Source organism: Mustela lutreola, chromosome 12 (genome assembly GCF_030435805.1).
Source record: "Mustela lutreola isolate mMusLut2 chromosome 12, mMusLut2.pri, whole genome shotgun sequence".
NCBI classification, from domain to species: domain Eukaryota; kingdom Metazoa; phylum Chordata; class Mammalia; order Carnivora; family Mustelidae; genus Mustela; species Mustela lutreola.
Window position 1 is genome coordinate 37412577 of NC_081301.1, and position 25880 is coordinate 37438456.

The 25880-nt window shown below is 39.3% G+C and overlaps 2 protein-coding genes across 7 annotated transcripts in view; one reads left to right on the forward strand and one right to left on the reverse strand.

The window, feature by feature from the left end:
• Positions 1-25880, forward strand: part of UBAP2 (ubiquitin associated protein 2) — a 135449-nt gene that overhangs the window by 68074 nt on the left and 41495 nt on the right. For all 6 annotated transcript variants that reach the window (XM_059142387.1, XM_059142385.1, XM_059142391.1 and 3 more), the window contains 2 exons: positions 17500-17554; positions 19253-19356. In XM_059142387.1, the coding sequence (XP_058998370.1) occupies positions 17500-17554; positions 19253-19356 (159 nt within the window). The remainder of the gene's footprint in view (positions 1-17499; positions 17555-19252; positions 19357-25880) is intronic.
• UBE2R2 (ubiquitin conjugating enzyme E2 R2) overlaps positions 1-25880 on the reverse strand; it is a 254116-nt gene that overhangs the window by 66305 nt on the left and 161931 nt on the right. The gene's annotated exons all lie outside the window — the stretch shown is intronic.

The following is a 25880-nucleotide window of genomic DNA, read 5'->3' on the forward strand; positions in this document are numbered from 1 at the left end:
AGCAGGAGGAGCGGCAGACAGAAGGAGAGGGTGAAAAGCAGGCTCCCTGGTGATCAGAGAGTCTGATACAGGGCTAGATACCAGGACCCTAAGATTATGACCTGAGCCAAAGGCAGAGGCCTAGCCAACTAAGCCACCCAGGCCCCTATATAACCAATTTTAATTGTAATGTCCTTTTCTAGCCTTTTAAAATCATGATCGATTTCAAATTTAGAAAAGTGGGGAGAATAGTCAGATGAACCATATGTCCCCTCCTTCTTAGTTAACAACACTTAAAAAAGATTTCAGCCATGTTCGTTTTATAGATCTTTCCTACCTTCTCTGCAGAAATATATATATATTTTTAAAGATTTTATTTATTTATTTGATAGAGATCACAAGTAGGCAGAGGCAGAGAGAGAGAGAGAGAGAGAGAGAGGAGGAAGCAGGCCCCCTGCTAAGCAGAGAGCCTGATGTGGGGCCCGATCCCAGGACCCTGGGATCATGACCTGAGCTGAAGGCAGAGGCTTTAACCCACTGAGCTACCAGGTACCCTCTGCAGAAATACTTTAAAGTAGATTTTTTGGATCACTTTACCTTTAATTTCTATGGTAAGCACCTCTGAAAAAGGTAAGACACTTTCATATATAACCATAATGCTATTTTAGCAGTTCAAAAACTCATAGTAAACTTTTGGTATCATCTAACATTTAACCCATGTATAAATTTTCCTGATTATTTGAAAAAATGTCTTTTCATGGATTTCTTTGAATCAGGATTGAAACAATATTTATACATTACATATTTTAATTCTCTTTAATCTAAAGTATATTCTTCTAACTTATTTGTTCCTCCCTTTTTTTCTCTTTATTGTTGATTTGTTGTCCAAACAATGTTACTTTTCCTTTAGGATGTCATGTTTTACATTATGCATTGATCTTTTTGTTTCTTGTGGTATCATTTAGTTTACTTCTTTAGCCGCCTTATCTACTGTAAATGTAAGTTAGCTTTAAAGATTTGATTCAAGCTCAGTTTTTTAAGTGAGCATAGAGGAGGTTATGTATTCTATATTGCACTGTGTCTAAAGATGTGTTTGTTTTCCTTTTAATTTTTTTGGTGGTGTTTAGGTTAATGAATGAGTTGTCCATTTTTAGTGAGTTTATTTATCAGTAGGTTTTAGGTTGACTGGATTTCTGAACATAATCCCTTATTGGTGTTTATGGTTTAGTTTTTATTTTTTAAAATTTAATTTCATTAAAAAAATTCTTTATTTATTTGAGTGAGAGCATATGCAAGCAGGCTGGGGGTAGGGCAGGAGGAGAAAGAAAGAACCCTAGCAGAGTCAGCGCTGAACATGGAGCATGATGTGGGGCTCAGTCCCACAGCCCCAAGCTGAAATCAAGAGCTGGCCGCCCAACAGACTGAGCCACTCAGATGCCCATATGGTTTCATTTTAAAAAGGATTCTCTTGGAATTCAAGATGAGGGTTGCAGTATGTGTAATTCCATTTTTTTTTTTTTTTTTTTAAAGATTTATTTATTTATTTATTTGACAGAGAGAGAGATCACAAGTTAGGCAGAGAGAGAGGAGGAAGCAGGCTCCCTGCTGAGCAGAGAGCCTGATGTGGGACTCGATCCCAGGACTCTGAGATCATGACCCGAGCTGAAGGCAGCGGCTTAACCCACTGAGCCACCCAGGCGTCCCGTAATTCCATTTTTTATTTTCTTTGTGACAAGAGTAGTTTGCTCAGGGGAAGCATTGGGCCTTGCTTGGTCTCTCCAATGTTGAGGGCTATAGCTAGGCCTGTTTTTGTGGTCATTACCTAAGTCTTTAGAGTTGCCTATCTACAGAATGTTTTTCTCTTTTTGAGTTGGACCAAAGTGGAATAATTAATAATAGTTGATATTTACTGTGAGTGCTTTATTGTGTAGTAGGCCTTTTACTTGTAATTTACATGTATTTAATCCCCTAGTAAAACTTCTGAGGATTGTCTGTGCTGCTGGTAGTATTCTCATTTTACAGATGAGAGAACTGAGCCTTTTTTTTTTTTTTTAAGATTTTATTTTTTATTTGACAGTGAGTGAGCGCAAGCATGGGGAGTAACAGGCAAAAGGAGAGGGAGAAGTAGGCTCCTCGTGGAGCAAGGAGCCCAATGTGGCGCTCAGTCCCAGGACCCTGCGATCATAACCTGAACTGAAGGCAGAGGCTTTAACTGACTGAGCCATCCAAGTGTCACTGGAAGCCACGTTCTTCAGGGAGATGAAGGGAAGAAGGGAGAGTGTCACAGTGGATAGTAGGCTGGTTATCTGTCTTCTTGCCTTCTTCCTTCCTTCAAGGACTCAGATTTATTGATTGATTTTTATGTTTTTGAGTATTTAGAGGTAGACATAAATTGCTTTTCTTTCTGACAAGATGGAAAGGCTTAATTAGGGAGTCCTCTGAAACCATATCTGCTTGGAACTGTTGTTAGACACTCTGGATTGAAGGATCCAAAGTGAGTAAAATCTGATAGAATGATGATACTGGCTTGCTTTAAAATCCCTAATTCAATACCTGATCCTTTGCTTTTTCTTTTCTTTTCTTTTCTTTTTTTTTAATTTGACAGAAAGAGAGACAGCAAGAGAGGGAACACAAGCAGGGAAGTGGGAGTGGGACAAGCAGGCTTCCTGTCAAACAAGGGGCCTGACATGGGGCTGGATCCCAGGGCCTTGGGATTACCACCTGAACCGAAGGCAGACACCTACTGAGCCACCCAGGCATCCCACCATCCTTTTTTTTTTTTTTTTAAATTAATTAATTAATTTATTTGACAGAGATCACAAGTAGGCAGAGAGAGGGGGGGAAGCAGGCTCCGTGCTGAACAGAGAGTCCAATGCGGGGCTGGATCCCAAGACCCTGGGATCATGACCTGAGCCGAAGGCAGAGGCTTAACCCACTGAGCCACCCAGGCGCCCCCCCCCTTTTTTTCTTTTTTAAGATTTAATTTTTTAAGTAATCTCTACACCCAAAATGGGCCTTGAACTTAAAACTGTGAGATCAAGAGCCGCATGCTCTGCTGGCTGAGCTAATCAGGGACCCTAATACCTAATCCTTTTAAAGAAAGATGTAAAGTAGTGGTAAAGGACTTAGACTGACCTTTTATAAATCAAGTTCAACTTAAAAAAAAAATCAGTCTGGTCTACTCCCACATATTAACTTAGAGGAGTTATTATTTATTTATTTATTAATTTATTTATTCGAGAGAGAATGAGAGCACAAGCGGGGTGCAGATGGAGAGAGAGAATCCCAAGAAGTTGCTATGTTCAGTGCGGAGCCTGATGGGGCTGGATCTCTATAACTGACTGAGCGACCCCGCTGCCCCGAGTTAAAATTTGTTACCATTGTTTCGTATGTATGATTTTAATTAAACTTTACTTTTTTTTTTTTTTAAGATTTTATTTATTTATTTGACAGAGAGATCACAAGTAGGCAGAGAGGCAGGCAGAGAGAGAGAGAGAGGAGGAAGCAAGCTCCCTGCCGAGCAAAGAGCCTGATGTGGGGCTCGATCCCAGGACCCTGAGATCATGACCTGAGCCAAAGGCAGAGGCTTTAAGTCACTGAGCCACCCAGGCACCCCTAAACTTTACTTTTTCAAAGAAATAAATTGTTTTGTATGTAGGATTTTTCAGTTTAACTTTACTTTTTCTGGGTCACCTGGGTAGCTCAATTGTTTAAATGTCTGACTCACAGTTTTGACTCAGGTCCTGGGCTCACAGTGGTGGGATCAAGCCCTGCATTGATCAGCCTCTGTGCTCAGTGAGGGTCAGCTTTAGATTCTTTCTTCCTCTCCCTCTGCTTCCCTCTCTACCTCAAATAAATTAATACATAAAACTGTTTAAAAAATAAACTTTAAAATTTACTTTTTGAAAAAATTTTATAACACCTATATTTAAGTATATTTGATTACACTCTTGAAAGGATTGTGGTCTGTCTGGAGATTTCTTTGAATTGCTTTGAATCTGACTTCCAGCATAGGGCAAGAGGGGTAAAATACTCAGTATCCTACATCCTCAAAACCACAATTATTTTGCTTATGAATATTAGTATGGTTTGATAGTAAGCTAATAGTGGTGCAGGACAAATAGTTTGTTACTTTAAGAGATAAATGTGTCTTTTGTTTTATGTAATATGTCACTTTCCAGAAGATTAGTTGTAAGTCCTTTAAGATCTTAATTTACTCTCTTATAGTTTGTTTAATTAGCCTTTTAAAGCAATTCGTTGGGAGGGGTGCCTGGGTGGCTCAGTTGGTTGGGCGACTGCCTTTGGCTCAGGTCATGGTCCCGGAGTTCCAGGATCGAGTCTCTCATCGGGCTCCCAGCTCCATGGGGAGTCTGCTTCTCCCTCTGACCTTTTCCGCTCTCATGCTCTCTTTCAAATAAATAAATAAAATCTTTAAAAGAAAGAAAGAAAGAAAGAAACAGTTCATTGGGGGCACCTGGGCGGTTTAGTTGGTTAGCAGTCCTGGGATTAATCCCAGAATCCGACACCTTCTCAGTAGGGAGTTGGCTTTTCCCTTTCCCTCTGTGCATGCTCTCTCTGTGTCTCTCTCACTCACTCTCACTCTTTCAAAATAAATCTGTGTGTTTTTTTTTTCTTTTTCTTTTTAAAGATTATTATTATTATTTTTTTTTTTTTATTTGACAGACAGAGATCACAAGTAGGCAGAGAGGCAGGCAGAGAGAGAGAGGAGAAGCAGGCTCCCCGTGAAGCAGATAGCCCGATGTGGGGCTCTATCTCAGGACCCCAGGATCAGGACCTGAGCCAAAGGCAGAGGCTTTAAGCCACTGAGCCACCCAGGTGCTCTCCTCCTCTGTTTTAAAGGATTTTATTCATTTGAGAGAGAGTGTGAGCACAGCAGGCAGAAGGAGAAGTAGGCTCTCAGCAGGAAGCCTGATGCAGGACTCAATCCCAGGACCCTGGGATCATGACCAGAGCTGAAGGCAGATACTTAACCAACTGAGCCACCCAGGCATCCTTGAAATAAATAAACCTTAAAAAACAAGCAAACAAATTAAAAAAAAACCCACTTCATTGTTCTCTTCCTTTGCAATTATTTTTGGTTTGTTGGGTAGTATGCAGATATTAAGGGTATACTTAAAAAACAAGTATATGCCATAAAGTGTATACTTTAAAAACAGTTCTTTAAAGTCTCCATTGCATTTATTCTTTGATTTTGACCATACTTGTGAGCTCCTCTGCTGACTTCCCCTTGGCTCTCCCTTAGAATACTGATCTACATTTGTGATTAAATTTGCTAACATTTCAAATTACTGGGGTGCCTAGGTGACTCAGTCAGTTAAGCATCTGACTTTGGCTCAGGTCATGATCTCAGGATTCTGGGTTGGAGCCCCACATTGGGCTCTCTGCTCAGTCGGGAGTCTGCTTTTCCCCTTCCCTTTACCCTTTCCATCACTCACGTGCTCTCTTTGTCAAATAAAATCTTAAAAAAAAAAAATTCAAATTTTGAATTTTTCAAATTCAAATTTTTTTTTCTTAATTTTTGCCTATTCTGCATAGTACTGGCTTAAAAATACTATGAAACAGCATAGATTTAATATGGTAATCTCTAAGTTTTGGGATAATTTGTATTATGAATTTGATAGCGTAAAAAGTAAGATAGAAAGAAAAGATAGCATAGTAAGTATGAACCATAGCAAATGAAGTAAAACTAAATTTTCTCTATATTGTTTCCATACCATTCACTGAATGTTTGCTCTACAATCAGAGGAATAAGAGTGTGATACTTAGAACAAGTAGATTTTCTGTATTCTGTTTAAAAGTTTGAAGAGAAGTATCTTGTGAGTTGTGTGTTATTTGTGAGAAAACAGTAGCCTTTTTGGAGGAAGGAAGTAGCAGTTGTGCTGGGCCACTTTCTTCAGTGTCCGTGTCTTTGCATTTTGGTGTCAGAATGTTTGGGACTGTATAAATGGTGACTGGTCAGAGGTGATTTGGCCATCAAATAATACTGTGGTTTGTGTACAAAATGTGGAATTTAACTGGTAGGTATTAAATATCTACTGTAAGACTGGAAGTTCTCCTGAATGATATTGACTAAATCCTGAACTTAGATCAAAGATCATGTTAATATGTGAAATGTGGAGCATTTTGGGTCAAGTTTTTTATCATGTGACATGTAATAATCAGTAAAAATTGTAATTCTGTGTTTGAGAAGCTGGAACTGCTTGTTAGTATAATATATGTTTAGGAATGAGTTCTTATGGGGTAAGCCCCAAGTTTACCATTGTTACAGTGAGGTTAGAAAGATAAGTGGCATCTCTACTCCTGTTTTTTTAGTGTCTTGAGGTACTCATCCTGGGAGAGAAGGAATATAGAAGAACAAAAAAAACAGAATGAGGTGGTTTTTTGTTTGTTTGTTTTATTTTGTTTAAAGTTATTTCTGTATCTATTTATTTACTAGAGAGAGAGCACGTGTACACAAGCAGGCAGAGTGGCAGGCAGAGGCAGAGAGAGAAGCAGGCTCCCTGCTGAGCAAGGAGCCTGATGTGGTACTCGATCCCAGGACCCTGGGATCTTGACCCAAGCCGAAGGCAGTTGCTTAGCCTACTGAGCCACTTAGGCATCCCCAGAGTGAGGTTTTTGACTACTAAACTTTACTATGCTTATGGGTCAGGGTACTCAAATAGTGTAATACCAATGTTTTGTGTCTGATTACTCCATACCACCCTGTTGTAATTAGAAGATCATTGGAAATTCCTTTGAAGGTTTCAGGAATACAGAAGAGCTGGGGTGTCTTATCTGGGAGAAGTTTCTCTTTTCCAGAGTATTTGATCTTTGAGTTGCTTCCCCTGGAATTAATGTGCTTCTTAAAGAAATGATCAGATATTCATGACTGAATTCCCTCTGTGGCACACTGGAACCCTTAGTTTGGTCCTTTGAGAGTAAAAATCAAGTCTGAGAACTTGATTGGTTGGTTGCTTAGGGACATATTTAAAAATAAAAGGCTGATTGAATGCTGACTCTTGTTACAAATTGAACAGATTTATTGTTATAAAAACACATCCTAGGGAACAGCCAGTGAGTTGGAAAGCGGGGAGTGTATGTGGGAGTAGGATTGGTTAGTTTTATTACCTTGAGGTAGAGTTGATATATTTACTTTGGTTTTATTTAGGCAGATAAAACTGAAGTAAACAAAACTTCACAGACCAAGTAAAATCACCATAAAATTTTACTTAATCATAACTGTCACATCTTCATGTTCTTTTTTTGGACTGTTTGGTGATTATTCATACAGTTTTCCTTATTGGTTGGTAAATTTAACAGTGAATAAGAACAGAATGCAAACAATAAAAAATACAGTCCATGTGAATGAAGTGTGTGTGTAGAAGAATTTAAATTTAATTTTCCTGGTCAAAGTCTTTCACAATAGCTAGATCTAAAACCACCTAAAAAACAAACTTTTTTTTTTGGCCTTTGTTCTTGGCTATATTAGCTGACCTCACTAGATAGTATGTTTATACAAAAATGAAGAGCCGCCAGATGTGACTCGGATCCCCTTGAAAATTATTATTTTAGAGTGGGTTTTTTGTTTTTGTAAGATTTTTAGGTATTGGAGGGGCACCTGGGTGGCTCATTTGGTTAAGCATCTGCCTTTGGCTCACGGTTATGGTCTCAGGGTCCTGGGATTAAGTCCTACATCGGGCTCCCTGCTTAGCAGGGAGTCAGCTTCTCCCTCCGCTCCTTCGCCTGCTCATGGTGCGCTAGCCTGCTTTCTCTCTCTCTCACATAAATAAAAACTTGGCCAAGGATTTGAGTTAAAGCTGAATTACTGAAATGTCCGGCAAGTAATGTTTACCAGCAGGCCCTTTAATAGCTTTACAGTGGTAAAAGGTTGACAGTCCTGCTGACTGTTCCTAGGACTTCTGGAACTACATTTCAAGGAATGTTCCTTGTTGGTATTGGCCATTTATATTCACAGGATGAGGGAATAACTAAAATGTGTTTTTCCAACCACTCTGAAAAGCAGGCAAGAGATAAGTAGAGAGAAATTTATTGTTTCATAGGGAATAATATATATAGGCAGTATTTTTTGGAGTCTGTATTAGTATATTTATGTATTTTGTTCACTCATTAATTTTTAAAGTAAGCTCTATGCCCTATTTGGGGCTTGAACTCGTGTGTGTGTGTGTGTGTGTATACACACGTATACACACACACCACATCTTTTTTTTTCCCCTACACACCACATCTTTATCCATTCATTTGTCAGTGGACATCTGGGCTCTTTCCATAGTTTGGCTGTTGTGGACATTGCTGCTATAAACATTGGGGTGCATGTGCCTCTTCAGATCACTGTATTTGTATCTTTGGGGTAAATACCCAGTAGTGCAATTGCTGGGTCATAGGCTAGCCCTATTTTCAACTTTTTGAGGAACCTCCATTACTGTTTCCCAGAGTGGCTGCCCCAGCTGGCATTCCCACCAACAGTGTAGGAGGGTTCTCCTTTCTCCGCATCCTTGCCAACAACATCTGTGCTTAATACTGACTTGTTAATTTCAACCATTCTCATTGGGCCATTTACTGACTTGTTAATTTTAGCCATTCTTGCTGATGTGAAATGGTATTTCATTGTGGTTTTGATTTGTATTTCCCTGATGGCTGAGTGATACTGCTTTTTCATGTGTCTGTAGGCCATTTGTATGTCTTCTTTGCAAAAATGTCTGTTCATGTCTTTTGCCCATTTCTTGATTAGATTATTTGTTCCTTGGGTGTTGAATTTGGTAAGTTCTTCATAGATTTTGGATACTAGCCCTTTGTCTGACATGTTATTTGCAAATACCTTCTCCCATTCTGTTGATTGTCTTTTGTTTTTTTGTTTGTTTGTTTGTTTTTATGGACAGAGATCACAAGGATGCAGAGAGGCAGGCAGAGAGAGAGGGAGGAGGAAGCAGGCTCCCCGCTCTCCTACGTGGGTCTTGATCCCAGGACCCTGGGACCGTGACCTGAGCCACCCAGGCGCCCCTGTCTTTTGGTTTTGTTGACTGTTTTCTTTGCTGTGCAAAAGCTTTTTATCTTGATTAGGTCCCAATAGTTTATTTTTGTCCTTGCTTCCCTTGCCTTTGGCAATGTCTTTAGGAAGAAGTTGCTGGGGCCAAGGTGGAAGAGGTTGCTGCCTACATTCTCCTCAAGGATTTTGATGGATTCCTGTCTCAGATTAGGTCTTTCATCCATTTTGAGTCTATTTTTGTGTATGGTATAAGGAAATGGTCCAGTTTCATTCTTCTGCATGTGGTTGTCCAATTTTCCCAACACCCATTTTTTTTTTTTTTTTTAAAGATTTTATTTATTTATTTGACAGAGAGAAATCACAAGTAGATGGAGAGGCAGGCAGAGAGAGAGAGAGAGGGAAGCAGGCTCCCTGCCGAGCAGAGAGCCCGATGCGGGACTCGATCCCAGGACTCTGAGATCATGACCTGAGCCGAAGGCAGCGGCTTAACCCACTGAGCCACCCAGGCGCCCCCCAACACCCTTTTTTTTTTTTTTTTTTTTTTTTTAAAGATTATATTTATTTATTTGACACAGAGAGAGACAGAGATCACAAGTAGGCAGAGAGGCAGGCAGAGAGAGAGAGGAGGAAGCAGGTTCCCTGCTGAGCAGAGAGCCCGATGTGGGGCTCGATCCCAGGACCCTGAGATCATGACCTGAGCTGAAGGCAGCAGCTTAACCCACTGAGCCACCCAGGTGCCCCCAACACCCATTTGTTAAAGAGACTTTTTTCTGTTGGATATTCTTTCCTCATTTGTCCTCAACTATAGAGTTGAGGATTAATTTCTTGGTTCTCTGTTCTGTTCCCTTGATCTATGTGTCTGTTTTTGTGCCACTACATTCCGTCTTGATGATTACAGCTTTGTAATAGAGCCTGGAGTCTAGAATTGTGATGCCACCAGCTCTGGTTTTCTTTTTTAACCTTCCTGTGGCTTTTTGGGGTCTTTTCTGGTTTCATACAAATTTTAAGGTTATTTGTTCCATTTCTGTGAAAAAAGTTGATGGTATTTTGATAGAGATTGCATTAAATGTATAGACAGTTCTAGGCAACATAGATATCTTAACAATATTTGTTCTTCCAGTCCATGAGCGTGGAATGTTTTTCCATTTCTTTGTGTCTTCCTCAGTTTCTTTCATGAGTAGTCTATAGTTTTCTGAGTCACATCATTTGCCTCTTTGGTTAGATTTATTCCTAGGTGTCTTACAATTTTGGGTGTAAATATAAATGGGGTCAGCTTCTTAATTTTTTTTCTGCTGTCTCATTGCTGGGTCTGTAGAAATGGAACTGATTTCTGTGCATTGATTTTATATCCTACCACTTTACTCAATTCCTGTATGTATGAGTTCTTGCAATTTTGGGGTGTAGTCTTTTGGGTTTTCCACATAAAGTATCGTGTCATTTGCAGTGAGTAAGAGTTTGACTTCTGCTTTGCCGATTTGAATGCCTTTTATTTCTTTTTGTTGTCTGATTGCTGAGGCTAGGACTTCTAGTACTTTGTTGAATAGCAGTGGCAATAGTGGACATCCCTGCCATGTTCCTGACCTTAGGGTAAAAGCTCTCAGTTTTTCCCCATTGAGAAGATACTCACTGTGGGTTTTTCATAGATGGCTTATATGATATTTAGGTATGGATCCTCTATCCCAGCACTGTGAAGAGTTTGAATCAAGAAAAAATGCTGTACTTTGTCCAGTGCTTTTTCTGCATCTGTTTAGAGTATCATACGGTTCTTGTCTTTCTTTAATGTAGTGTATCATATTGATTGATTTATGGGTGTTCAACCAACCTTGTAGCCCAGGAATAAATCCTACTTTGTAGTGGTTAATAATTCTTTTAATGTACTCTTGGATCCTATTTGCTAGTATTTTGTTGAGAATTTTTTTTTTTTAAGATTTTATTTATTTATTTGACAGACAGAGATCACAAGTAGAGAGGCAGGCAGAGAGAGAGGAAGGGAAGCAGGCTCCCTGTTGAGCAGAGAGCCCGATGTAGGGCTCGATCATGACCTGAGCCAAAGGCAGAGGCTTAACCCACTGAGCCACCCAGGCGCCTCTTGTTGAGAATTTTTTCATTCATGTTCATCAGTGATATTGATAATTGATAGTGATAATCATCCTTTTTGGTGAGGTCTTTGCTTTTGGGATCGAGGTAATGCTGGCCTCATAAAAAGAGTCGGGAAGTTTTCCTTCTATTTCTGGTTTGTTTTTGCGGGGGAACAGTTTCAGAAGAATAGCTATGTATTCTTCTTTACATGTTTGGTAGAATTCCCTTGGGAAGCCAGCTGGCCCTGTACTCTTGTTTGTTGGGAGATTTTTGATTACTGCTTCAGTTTCCTTGTTGGTTATGGGTCTGTTTAGGGTTTCTGTTTCTTCCTGTTTTAGTTTTGGTAGTTTATATGTCTCTAGGAATGCATCCATTTCTTCCAGATTGCCCAGTTTGTTAGCATATAGTTGCTCATAATATGTTCTTATAATTGTTTCTTTGGTGCTGCAACAACTAATACTTAAATACCTGTTTTATTGTTGCAGATAATGCTGGGAGTAAGGCATGGTCCCTTACATATGGGGTGGGAAGGATAAGAGACAGTCAAGTAAAATCAGTGTTTGACTTAAGAAAATGATTGGTGATCAGCTGTCAAGTGGGGTCTTCATTATTACGTCTGTTTGTTTTTAATTTCTTTTAGTAAAAAATCTGTACACCCAATGTGGGGCTTGAACTCAAAACTCCTAGATCAGGAATCTTATGCTTTACCGGCTAAGCCAGCTTTGTCATCTAGTAGGGTCATCTTTAGATTGAGTGACCTGAGGAGGTTGCTGAGGAGGAATAAAGCCATGTGAAAATCTGGGTAGAAATATTCTGTGTAGAAGGAGCAGCTAATGTAAATATGGAAAACAACTTGGATTTTTTTTTTTTAAACAGAATTAAAAACTACTTATTGGAATATGACATATACACAGAAATGCTCAGGGCGCAGCTTTAACATTTTACCTTGAAATAAAGTATGATAGAATTGTGTAATGGGTACTTAGATTTCCTGAATTTTGATGTTTCACTATTTTTTCATTGTTTTTCTCTGTGTGTGTATGTGTGTGTGTGTGTGTGTGTGTGTGTGTTTTTCTTTCCCAAAACCTTTAAATGTAAATTCTAACATAATGCCATTTTACCCCTTAATATGCCATTTTACCCCTTAGTGTATATCTCCTAAGGGAGGGAAAAAACCTCTCTCATGGAGGTATCTTACAGTGATAAAAACAGGAAATTACTATTGATGCAATTTACAGGCCTTACTGAAAAGTTATCCTGTAATGTTCCTTATAGCAAAAAGGTATTCTGGTCTAGGATCCAGTCCAGTATCACACATTGTATTTGGCTCTCATGTCTCTTTTTAGTGTCATTCAATCTAAAATAGTTCATCAGTCTGGAATAATCTTGGTTATTTCATGGCGTTAATGCTTTTGAAGCATAGGGACTGTCTTGTAGAATGTCCTTTAATATCAGTCTGAGAAGCTTCATGAATACATTGATGTTATTTGGTGGTTTTAAATTTTATTTTAATGCCAGTATAGTTAACCTGTTACTTACTTTTGACAGGAATACCACAAAATGTGGATCACATTAGAGGGCACATGATAAAGGTTTATCCCATTGCTAGTGTTAGTTTTGATTTCTTATTTAAGAACAGTAGCTTCTGCCCAGTTTCTCCTTGAAGTTACTACCCTGCACTTTGTAATTAATGAATACTTTTTGAGGGGAGTACTAAGATTATATAAATATCCTTTTTTTTTTTTTTTTTTTTTTAAAGATTTTATTTATTTATTTGACAGAGAGAAATCACAAGTAGATAGAGAGGCAGGCAGAGAGAGAGAGAGAGGGAAGCAGGCTCCCTGCTGAGAGCCTGATGCGGGACTCGATCCCAGGACTCTGAGATCATGACCTGAGCCGAAAGCAGCGGCTTAACCCACTGAGCCACCCAGGCGCCCATAAATATCCTTTTTTATATGTGTTTTCTATCCCTGGATTCAGGAATGCCTATCCCTCAAACTACCCCAGTTATAGAAAACTAATTTTGCCTGTCTTGCATTAGCTAATTTGAATTGGGGTTTTTCCTTGAACCATCCTGAACAGCCTTGCCTGTAATGGGGCTTAGGAGAAATTATCTTCCAGTTGGGGATTTTTTTTTTTCCCCCATAAAGATTTATTTGAGAGAGCACAAGCAAGGGGTGGGGGAGGAACAGAGGGAGAGGGAGTAGCAGACTTCCCTGCTGAGCGGGGAGTTGCATGTGGGAATTGCAGGTGGAACTTGATCCCAGAACTCTTTGAGATCATGACCTGAGCCAAAGGCAGATACCTAACCAACTGAGCCACCCAGGTACACCCTATGTGGGAATTTCTAAAATTGTCTCCACAAGGGAAGGGAGGGAAACATAAAATACCAAATCAGAGAAGGCTACAGACCATATGAGACAACTATAGGAAACAAACTGAAGGTTGCTGGAGGGGTGGTAGGGGGAGGGATGGAGTGATAGGCATTAAAAAGGGCACATTCAAAAAAAAAAAAAAGGGCACATTCTGTCACGAGCACTGGGTATTATATAAGATTGATGAATCACTGACCTCTCCCTCAGAAACCAATAATAAACTGTGTTAATTAATTGATTTTAAGTGAAATAAAAAAAAATAAAATTGTCACCACAAAAGGGTAAGCTTACTCAGTCCAAAGGGGGGGGGGGTGTCTCTTTTCATGGAGGAGGAGATGGAATCCAGTCCGTCCCTGCCAAGCAGGATGCATGACATTTAGGGTATGGCTCTTCATTGTACTAATACCTTCAGCTAGTGGCAGGGTGGGGTGCAGCACCAAGGGGTTGAAGTATTTCTTAAATATCCTTTAAGAAAAAAATCACTCCTTATATACTAGTTTTAGAGTCCATTAATTCCTGAAACATTTAGTGTAATACCTTTATTCGTTATTTTTTAAATGATTTAAAAAATTGTGGTGCCTGGGTGGGTCTTGATTTCCACTCAGATCATGGTCTGGGGTCATGGGTTTGAGCCCCATGTCTGGCTCTGCGCTCAACACAGAGTGCTGGGAGCAGGGTGTGGGGGGTGGGGATGGGGACAGGGAGCACGCAGAGGGAGAGGAAGAGAGAAGCTCAAGGAGACTCCCTGCTGTGAGTACAGAGCTTTGCTGGGGCTCAGTCTCAGAACCCTGATGACATGAGCTAAAATCAAGTCTGCCAGTCAAATGACTGAGCCACCCAGGTGTCTCCATAACACATTTAGAATCAGACTTCTTTGCTAAGGACAAGCTAATATATGTGATACGAGGGTGGATTCTAAGCTTTATTCCTCACTGAATCCCAGAGAGATTTTGCTATTATCATTTAACTTGTTTATGCTGCTTGAAGTTTGGAAAGGCATATTGCTGTCTGAGAATATACTCTAATCTAGGGACAGAAAGGCAGAACTTGCTTGACTCCCAAGTCTCTGAGTCCGGCAAGCCCCAGAGATGCCCTGCTGTTGGTATGGGCTGAATAGTTCTCTGGGCATGGAGGCAACTGATAGTCAACATGGCAACTATATTTATCATTGAACCAGTCATGAAAATTTGGAAATTTTTGTCTATACAAAAAAGCCTTAGAACTAGTCAGGACCTTAGAGATGTTTCATGTCGTGATTCAGAGTGTGCAGTAACAAATTCAGGATGACACCGTTTCTGGTACATTTGGCTGTTAGCAGAGTTCTCCATATAGTCTTACGGGAATGAGGGAAAGGGATTGCTTTCTGTCATCTTAGATTAGGATCACTGTCCCTTCTAGCTTTTATTTAAGTCACACATGTTGGGTACTGGGGAGGTGGGGAATGTCTGCAGTTAGGGTCTGCCTCCACTAAAGGCGATTGCCTGTTTTCTGAGTTAAGGCTTTTTCAAGGGAAATGAGCAACTTTTCTGTTCAAGCTCCCAGGGTAAAAAACATAAACATTAAACAACTGAAAACTTGAGCATTCAACAAAGATGTGATACAGAGTCCCTAGAGAGACCTCTAGGGGAAAAGATAGCGAGTATCCTAATATTGGTTTATTCTTTTTGATAATATTCTTTAGTCTTGTATTTTTGTTTTTGTTTTAATTAAAAGACCCCGAATCTTTATTATGAGCTATTAGACAGAAATAGCTGTTTGTACCAGATAACAGTGTAGGGAAATCATATATACACAGAAAACAACGTTACTGGTAGTGTTACTAGCCAGGTAAATAGAAAAAACAGTTTTGTTATCTTGTAAAAATTTCTGGGAATAATGGATTTGACTTTTTAAAATCTACTTAGGGGCACCTGGGTGGCTCAGTGGGTTAAAGCCTCTGCCTTCATTCAGCTCAGGTCATGATCTCAGGGTCCTGGGATTGAGTCCCGCATCGGGCTCTCTGCTCAGCAGGGAGCCTACTTCCTCCTCTCTCTCTCTGCTTGCCTATCTGTCTACTTGTGACCTGTCTGTCAAATAAATAAATAAATAAATAAAAATCTTTAAAAAAAATATAAATAAAATCTACTTAGGATATTTGGCATGTTTGTGATCAGTACTTGGGTGCAGCTTTTTTTTTTTTTTTTTTTAAAGATTTTATTTATTTATCAGAGAGAGAGAGAGGGAGAGAGAGCAAGCATAGGCAGACAGAATGGCAGGCAGAGGCAGAGGGAGAAGCAGGCTCCCTGCTGAGCAAGGAGCCCGATGTGGGACTTGATCCCAGGACGCTGGGATCATGACCTGAGCCGAAGGCAGCTGCTTAACCAACTGAGCCACCCAGGCATCCCTGGGTGCAGCTTTTGATCTTTGAAGACAGAGGTATGTAGTTGATAACAGACTTTTTCCAGGGTATTTGTAAGATTTCTTGAATTTTTGCCTAGGCTATGTGTTTCTTTTATAAATTCCTTTTTCTCTTGAACAGCTTGCTTTTTGGCTCAAGTATTCCAGGTTTGTTTAATAATTTCTGAGCAGCATCCCCCTTTAAGATCTTGCCACTATTTTCTTAATATTTAACCACCATAAGTGCCTTTTGGCATTGTGTGAATTTGAAATCAATTTTCTTTTCTTACAAAGAGTATGCATGAGTCCACCTATCAAGAGCAGTTAGTTGTGTTTTTTCTCCTGTTTTCTTTCTTGGCAACTTTAGAGCAATAATAGCTTCTTGAGATAGAATTCACATACAGTATAGTTCATATGAGTGAGCGAGCTACGCAGGTACCTCATTATCTTTTTTTATTTTTTTAAGATTTTATTTTTAAGTAATCTGTACACCCAGCATGGGACTCTAACTTAAAACCCCAGGATTGAGAGTTGTATGCTCTACTGACTGAGGTAGCTGTCACCCCGATATAGTGTCTTTTTTTTCTTTCCTGAAGATTTTATTTATTTGTGAGAGAGGTAGGGAGTATGAGTGGGGGTGGGGAGGGGCAGAAGGAGAGGCAGAGTCCCTGCTGAGCAGGAAGCCCTATGTGGGGCTCCATCCCAGGACCCTGAGATGGTGACCTGAGCTGAAGGCAGACTTAACTGACTGAGCTACCCAGGGGCACCTATAGATGTCTTTTTTTTTTTTTTTTTAAAGATTTTATTTATTTATTTGAAATAGAGATCACAAGTAGGCAGAGAGGCAGGCAGAGAGAGGGAGAAGCAGACTCCCTGCTGAGCAGAGAGCCTGATGCAGGCCTTGATCCCAGGATGCTGAGATCATGACCTGAGCGAGCGGAAGGCAGAGGCCTAACCCACTGAGCCACCCAGGCGCCCTATAGATGTCTTTGATGCACAAATCTAATGTCTGTTTGTTTTGCCTGTATCTTTGGTATCCTATTTAAAAAAATCATTACAGATTCAGTGTCATGAAGTTTTTGTGCTATATTTTCTCCAAGAGTTGTATAGTTATAGCTTTTGCATTTATGTCTTCAGTCCACAGCTTGGGATATTAAGAAAAACTGGAGAGTTGCTGAATAAAATTGTCCTTTTGCTTTTTTTAAAAGATTTTACATATTTGAGGGAGAGTGTGTGTGTGTATGCGCAAGCCTGGAAGGTGGGTTGCAGGGTGAGGAGCAGCGGGGAAGAGATAACCTGACTCTGTGCTGAGCACAGAACTGACGCGGGGCTTGATCCCACAACTCTGAGATTATGACCTGAGCGGAAACCAAGAGTAGGATGCTTAACCAACTGAGTCACTCAGGCACCCCTGAATAGTTAGTAATATAAGCTGCCTGTGTTAAGCTGCTGCATATCACGAGTACTGTACAAGCAGAATTAAATCCCTTCTGTCCTTCAAAATCAGTAACTGTGTTTATAGTTGTGTCATTAGGGACCGGCAGATTGGGTGCACTGGATAGGAATGTTGGTGCTGTTGGGCACAATGACAGTGGTGTTTGGGTGGGTGCATAAGAGAATGAAGTTGGTAGAATTATGATTGTGCAGGACATAAATACTATTTAACAGTACTGTTTTGTTTTTAAGGATTTGGACGTGGAAGAGGGAGAGGGGCAGGAAGATTCTCAACCCAAGGCATGGGGTAAGTCTGAGCCATCCTATATTTATAGTTACTACCCTCTCTAGTTATTACTCCCAATGTTTTTCTTCCTCTGTCCTGCACCCAGTTTATTTATCCTGGTGAGTCTGATGTTAATTCTGTATTAAAAAGAGGAAATAGTGAAAAAGTGAATAAATAGTACAAATAAAATAGTATCACAGTGGACTTTAGAGCAGAATTTCTGTACTTGGCTCTGTTGACATTTTAGATTTAATAATAGGTTGTTGAAGTGGTGCAGTATCCTTTATATTATAGGATGTTTAGCAGCATCCCTGGCCTCTCCCTACTAGAGGTCAGTAGCACTCTTCCTCAAATTGTAATGATCAAAAAATGACTTCTGATATTGTTAGATGTTCCTTGGGAGGGAGGTGCACGGTCACCCCTAGTTGAAGACCATTGCCTAAGAGTTATGTTGATAAATCCATAATTTTCTTTGAATGGTGAGTAAATGCAATGGTTATGTATGTAAAAGTGATTAGCCCCCCCCCCCCCCCGCCGCCCCCGTAGGTAGTGTAATCTGTTGTTTATTCATAATTTTTGGTTATTCTTCTACCTTTTGCTGCTTCTAAAACTTTAGCTTTACCTAAAATTTTAGGTAAAGTTTTTAAGCTTCCTGCAGAAGCCATCTGTATAAGACAGTCAAGAAAGGAAGGGAATTGGTTCTAGCCAAACCCTTTTGTCTCTTCCCTAGCTCCAGAGCAGCTTTGGGGGAATGGGGAGGTGTTTGCTGACTTCGTGATATCTCTTGCCATTTCTGTTTCTTGAATGAGGTCATTGTGGATGAAGGAAGGATGAATACATAGGGTGCAGACTTGCTGGAACACTTTAACATACTTTATGTGCCCAGCCCAGTCGCTTTAGACTATTTAGTAGATTTTGTGGTTTACTTTAAAAAATATTCTTTAGTGATTTTTTTCCTTTGTTAATGATAATCTCTGTAAATCTGAAAAAAATTTTAAATTGTGTTCTGAAATTTTAGAAATAGTATTAATTTGGTTTTAGTTAGACTTCTGAATCATGGGTGTTTAGAATTTTAATGGAATAAAAACCCTGAATGGAACATTTTCTTCAGATGTACTAAAAGAATCCTGCTTCTGACTTGGAAAGAAAAGACTGTTGAAGTCTGGCCTTAGTTTTTTTTTAAAGATTTTATTTATTTATCAGAGAGAGAGAGAGCGAGCACAGGCAGACAGAATGGCAGGCAGAGAGGCAGAGGGAGAAGCAGGCTCCCTGCTGAGCAAGGAGCCCGATGTGGGACTCGATCCCAGGACGCTAGGATCATGACCTGAGCCGAAGGCAGCTGCTTAACCAACTGAGCCACCCAGGCGTCCCTGGCCTTAGTTTTTAAGGGAGCTTTTCATTAGAGCCCTTATTCTTCCTAATACAATTATAGTTGTGCTTATCTGTTTTAGGATGCAGAGGGCAGCAATTTAGGGAAATACGGGCGTCATACAAGAGTGTATGGAAGGTCCCTAGTCAGTCACTGCTTTTCAGAAGATCTGTGTCCTGATGGCCAGAAGACATAGCCATAATTAAATAGAAGGAGTGTGAAGTTTCTTAAGGTGGCTTTTAGAAAGGACAGGGTGTTTTTTGGATGTGGGGGGAAGATGATGTATGGTTGACCTTGTGACTTAGGCAATTGTTGGATTACCTTAATTTTTTATTTTTTTCAAACCCAAGGACATTTAATCCTGCGGACTATTCAGATTCTCCATCTGTAGATGAGTGCGTTACAAAGCCAGTAGTTTGGGAAGCTACTCATAATGGTGCAGATGAGGGAACTGGTAAGTGTCTGTTGTCAAAGATGTGTTTTTAATGTTTGAGTCTTTAACATACAAAGGTGTGGTGCCCATGGAGGAGAATGAAAAAACAGGCTGCTGTCCTACCGCTGAGAGTATTAGCCGGTTCTTACTTCCAGAGTCTCACTTAAAAATCTCATTGACCATAAAGTACTTGATTTTTTTTTCCTTCTGTACTCTGAGGGATCCCGAGCCTTTAATTAATCTGTGTAAGTCAGTACAAAATCACTCAAATCTCATTGTGTCAGAGATACATATAAGTTCTTAGGGGAGGACTTGTTATTGAAAATTACCATTAGAAGTTTGGCCACATAACGTAGTGGATGATAGGTAAGTTTGGGCATCAATTGCTTTTGCAGATTTTTTCTGTAGCCTGATGTTTTTGGATAGTTTCATTTTGGAAATTCATGGCTAAATACTTGGTTATTGGCATGTTTATTTAATAGAGCTCCTGGGATTTTTTTTTCATGGTAACGTATATATATTAGCTCTTGGATTTATAAAAACCTGTTTTGACAATTCATTAATTTTAACCACAAATATAAAAGTATAGTTCAATAAATAATATAAAAGCAAACTTCCGTGTAATACCTGTCATGGTAAAAAAATAGGACTGTGCCACCACCACAGAAACAAAATCACTGAACTAGAAATCAAAGATATTATAGAGGATCATCAAAAGTTATAAAAATGGTAATTTGAAAAGATTAGTAAAATTGATGAGCTTACTCTGAGACTGATCAACAGAAGGAGAAGAAGCATACTTAATTGGTTATAGGAGTGATAAAAGGGATATTGATATTAATTATAATTGTAGTTACAATTGTAACATGTAGCATATAAATAAAATTTATATTTTATTATAATTACAATAGTAATTACAATTATAATTAATATCAGATATTAAAAGATTGTAAGATACTTCATGTCAATAAATCTTGTGCTAACATTTGAAATTGCAGGTTAATCTTTCTCTTCAACACAGATTTTTACAGATGTAAAAATTTAAGCCAAAATACTGGAAAACCATTCAGTAAGATAAAAATGGATAATAACTCCATGGCATGTTAAATGTATTTTTGGTAGTCAAGTTTCTTTAACATTAAAAAACCAGTCACCTCCTAGATATATACTCAAGGGAATGGAAGACCTAGCTTTATGTAAAAACCTTGTGTACAGATGTTTATAGAAGTATAATTCATAGCAGTCAAAAATGTTGAAACAAATGTCCTTCAGTGGGTGAATGGATGAGTAAAATGTGGTATATTATCCATACAATGGAATGTTCATTCTACTGTTAGAAGGAATGAAGTGCTGATATATCCTGCAATGTGGATGAATCTTAAAGACATGCTGAGTGAAAGAAGCCAGGCATAAAGGAGCACATATTTTATATTGTGTGATTTCTTTTGTATGAAATATGCAGATCAGGCAGATAAATAGAAGTAGACTTTTGGTTGCATAGGGTTGGGAATGTTTGGGAAAAATGGGGAGTGACTACTAATGGGTTCAAGATTTCTTCTTGGGAGTGATGAAAATATTCTGGAATAGATAGTCATGATTGTTGTGCAGCTTGTGAATATACTAAACGCTTCTCAATTGTGTACCTTGAACGAGTGAATTTTATGCTGTATGAATTATATCTCAAAAAATGTTTTATTCATACTTTTTTTTTACAGTTTTTTTTTTTTTAAAGATTTTATTTATTTGACAGAGAATGATCCCAAGTAGGCAGAGAGGCAGGCAGAGAGAGGGGGAAGCAGGCTCCTCATTGAGCAGAGAGCGTGATGTGGGACTGGATTCCAGTAACCTGAGATCATGACCTGAGCTGAAGGCAGAGGCTTAACCCCCTGAGCTACCCAGGTGCCTTGTGTTCATGCTTCAACTGAGTAAAGCTAAACATTCTTATCATTTCAATAAGGAAAAGCATTTGACAAAACCCGACATCTTTTTTCTGATTTTTTAAAAAAAACTGGCAAATCTGGAATGCAAGGAAATTTCCTTAATCAGGTAGGGGATATCTACAAAACTTAAAGCAGGTGTTACGGTTAATGGTGATGTGTTAAATATTTTTTCTCTACTGTTCCTTTTTTTTTTCTTTTTTTTCTTTTTTAAAGGTTTTATTTATTTGACAGAGATAGCAAGAGCAGGAACATAGGCAGGGGGCGTGGGAGAGGGAGAAGCAGGCTTCCCTCCAAGCAGGGAGCCTGATGTAGGGCTCGATCCAGGACCTTGGGATCATGATGGCCAAGCCACTCAGGTGCCCCTGTTCTTAATGTTTCCATATGCCAGTATACTAGAGGTTGTAGTCATTGTAGTAAGGAATGAAAAAAGTCAGAAGGGTTGGAAAGAGAGGAAAAACCTGTCATTCCTGGCAGTGATATAAAAATCTAGTTAAATATTAAAATAAGGGGATTTTTTTTAAGCTTTTATTTATTTATTTGACGAGAGACACAGCGAGAGAGGGAACACAAGCAGTGGGAGTGGGAGAGGGAGAAGCAGGCTTCCCGCTGAGCAGGGAACCCGATGCGGGGCTCGATCCCAGGACCCTGAGGTCTTGACCTGAGCTGAAGGCAGATGCTAAACGACTGAGTCACCCAGGTACCCCAAAATAAGGAAGTTTTAAAAGGTACTAGGTAGAAGTTCAGTAGATACATATATCTCTATAAACCATCAACAAAGAGAAAATGGAAAAAATAATGAGCCTCAAAAAACATTAAATGCTTAGGAAGAAGTCTAATAATCAGGATGATAAGACTTATACCTATGAAAATGTAAAATGTAAAATCTTATGTTTAAGATACATAATCAGAAGTTTCAAGAAATAAATGGAAGGATATACCATTTTTATATATTTCAACTTTCACTGTTGTGAAATTTGGTTTTTACTGGCTCTTGTCGTATTAATTCGTGGTAGTGCACCTTGTGAAAATTTTTCTTGCTAGTTTTTTAAAATGTCAGGTTTGTTGAGATATATTTCATAGGCAATAATATTTCTCCTTTTTAAAGGGCCCAAGTAGGTGAAGTCGAACAAATGCATGTACTTGTGTGACCACTCCTAAAATCAAGACTGTGTTTCTTTGCTAGCAATGAACAATTGCAAATGAGAATTAAAAAGGAAAAAAAGTACCGTTTATAGTATTACAGAACCATGAAATACTTTTATTAAATCAAAGTGTGTGTAATATTTGTATGTTGAGAATTACGCATCTTAATGAGAAATATCAAGACCTTAGAAAGGAGAGAGATACTCAGTATTTATGAACTGGATCACTCAATATATCATTAAAAAGTTATTTTTTTCTCAAAGTGTTATTTGGGTGCAGTATGAATTTAATAAAAATCTTAGCAGGGGCACCTGGTTGGCTCAGTCTGTTGGGCATCTACCTTCGGTTCAGGTCATGATCCCAGAGTCCTGGGATTAAGCCCCACATTAGGCTCTCTGCCCAGTGTGCAGTCCGTTTCTCTCTGCCCAGTGTGGAGTCCATTTCTCTCTGCCCCTTTCCTGCTTGTGCTCTCTCTCTCAAATAAATAAAGTCTTTGAAAAAATCCTCGCAGACTTTTGTAGTGTAAATGGACAACTTGATTTTAAAGTTTTTGTAGAGGAGACCCCTGAGTGGCTCAGTTGGTTAAGCCTTTGCCTTTAGCTAAGGTCATGATCCCAGGATTTGGGGATGGAGTCCTGCATCAGACTCCTTGATTAGCCTGGAGCCTGCTTCTCCCTCTCTGCCACTCCCCCCTGCTTATGCTCTTGCACACACATGCTCTATTCTTTCTCTTTCTCTGGCAAACAAATAAAATGTTCTTAAAAATAAAGTTTTTATAGAAAAATACAGGAACTTGTATAGCCCAAAGAATTTTGAAAAAGAACAGCAAAGCTTAGATCATACTCCTTGATTTCAAAAGTTACTTTATGTGACTGGGGGGAAGAGGAGCAGAGGAAGAGATAGAATCTTTTTTGGGGGTGGGGGTGGGGGGATAGAATCTTAAGTAGGCTCCTTATGCAGCATGGAACCCAACATGGGCTCTCTCTTATGACCCTGAAATGATGACCTGAGCCGAAACCAAGAGTTGGAAGCTCAACCCATTGAGCCACCCAGGTGCCCCTTAAAAAGTTAATCCAAAGCTACAATGATCTGTGGATTTGGCAAAGCATTGAGGCTGATCAATTATGTAATAGCATATCTAGAATAAACCAACAGATAGATGGCTAATTAATTGATTTAGGACAATAGTTTCAAGGCAGTTTAGTGGTATGTATTATACTGTCCTACACACAAAAAAATAAATCAAGTAGGTAATAGTTCTAAATGTGAAACTGGAAAGGACAACTTCCGAAGAAAATACAGGGGCAACTCTCAGGTCACCCTGGGTTAGGCAAGATTTCTTACATAGGACACAAGAAGCACAAGTTATGAAAGAAAAACTTGGTTCTTGAGAAGAAAATAAGATGAAAGGACAAGGCATAGTTTAGGAGGAAATATATAAAACTCCCATTTTTTGTATTTTATTTTTAAGTAATCTTTCCACCCAACCTGGGGTCTGAACCTGTAACACAGAGATCAAGAGGGATTTGTACACAGAATATAAAAAGAATTCTTAACTCATAAGAAAACAAGCAGCCCGATAAAATAAATGAGCAATTAAAAATGAACAAAAAATGAAAAAGTTGTGGAAATGGATAGTGGTGTTGGTTTGTATAACATTGTGAATAAACTTAATGGTAATGAGTTCTACTAAGATGGGTTAATGTGGTAAGGTTTTTTGGCGGGGGGAATGTCTCTTTCAAGTTTTTTTTTTTTTTTTTTAAGATTTTTCTTTATTTATTTGACAGAGATCACAAGTAGGCAGGGAGGCGGGTGGGGGCGGTGGGGGGAGGGAAGCAGGCTCTCCGCAGAGCAGAGAGCCCGATGCCGGGCTCGATCCCAGGACCCTGAGATCATGACCTGAGTGGAAGGCAGAGGCTTTAACCCACTGAGCCACCCAAGCGCCCCTTAAGTGTATTTTACCAAAATAAAAAGATGACCTAGAATCATACACACACTTCGTATCTATTCCAGTTTTTGTTTTGTTTTAATTTATTTGATAGAGAGGGTACAAGCAGGTGGAACAGTAGGCAGAGGGAGAAACAGATTCCCCGCTGAGCAGGGATCCTGACGTGGGACTCTAGGACCCTGGGATCATGACCTGAACCGAAGGCAGATAGATGCTTAACCGACTGAGCCATCCAGGTGCCTCTGTGCCATTTTTTTTTTTAATTGTTGTTTTGCTATTAATTATGGGGCATGTAATCATTAGGTTGATGGATAACTTCTAGTGAATGTAGTTATTTTAAAATAAAAAGTTATTTTAAAAATGAGGAAAAAGTTTGAACAGATACTTCAGAGAGGAAGATAAAAATGTGCTCATTGTCATTGGTTGTAGGAGAAATCAAATTAAAACATAATAGGTGGCTATTTTTCATTAATAAAAATGGCTTTAGAGGTGTGCCTGATGGGCTTAATCAGTAGAACATGCGAACATCTTGGAGTTATAGGTTCATGCTTTATGTTTGCTGTAGAGGTTACTTTAAAAAAAAAAAAAATCTAGGGGCACCTGGGTAGCTCATTAGGTTAAGTGGCTACCTTCAGCTCAGGTCAGGATCCCAGGGTCCTGGGATGGAGCCCTGGGATTGGGCCTCCTTCTGTTCGGGGAGCCTCTTTCTCCCTCTTCCTCTGCCTGTTGCTCTGCCTGCTTGTTTCTCTTTCTCTCCCTCTTTGTGTCAAATAAATACTCTTTAAAAAAAATCTAAAACAATAAATGGCTATGGAAGGAAACTGAAGCTACCAGGTATTAGTGAAGGTGGCAGAATAACTGGAACTCATACATTCCTCGTATGAAAGCATATATTCACAATAGTCTTCCAGTCCCAACCTTTGTTTTTTATTGAAGAGGAATGAAAACATAGCCACACAAAAACCTGCACAGAATGTAAAGTAGCTTTATTCATAACGTTTACTGATTTTGAAATCAGGTGTTAAGAGAATGTTGAATTAGTTGATTAACTGTTAACTTTTCTTTTTTCTCATTCTGCTTCCTGTTCTTCTCCCTTTTGCCTTGTCTCTATCTCTTCCCCTCCCTTCTCCTCATTCTCATTTAGGGTAGCTGATTCCTTGCTAAAAAATAAGCAAATGTGTTTAATGCAGAATACAGTTAAAGGATTCTGTTGATAGAGCTTGGCTGTTTCTCTAGGGGCATCATAGAGTGGCATTGTCTTGTTGGAAACGAGAGTGCTAAATCTGGCCCTCAGCTATAATTATAGGCTCAGAAACCTGACTTTGACAGGATAATAGATCCATTCCTTAGAGCAGACATCCATTAACCAAAATAGACTAAAGGGTAGTCAGAATGCTAGTTTATTAAATGTAAACATCCTAAGTATAACTTGCTAAACGTTGGAATGCTCTTGACAAGTGGGAAGGGAGTTTGGTGAACAAGGGTAGTTGATGCAATTGAATGTTCAAAGGCCA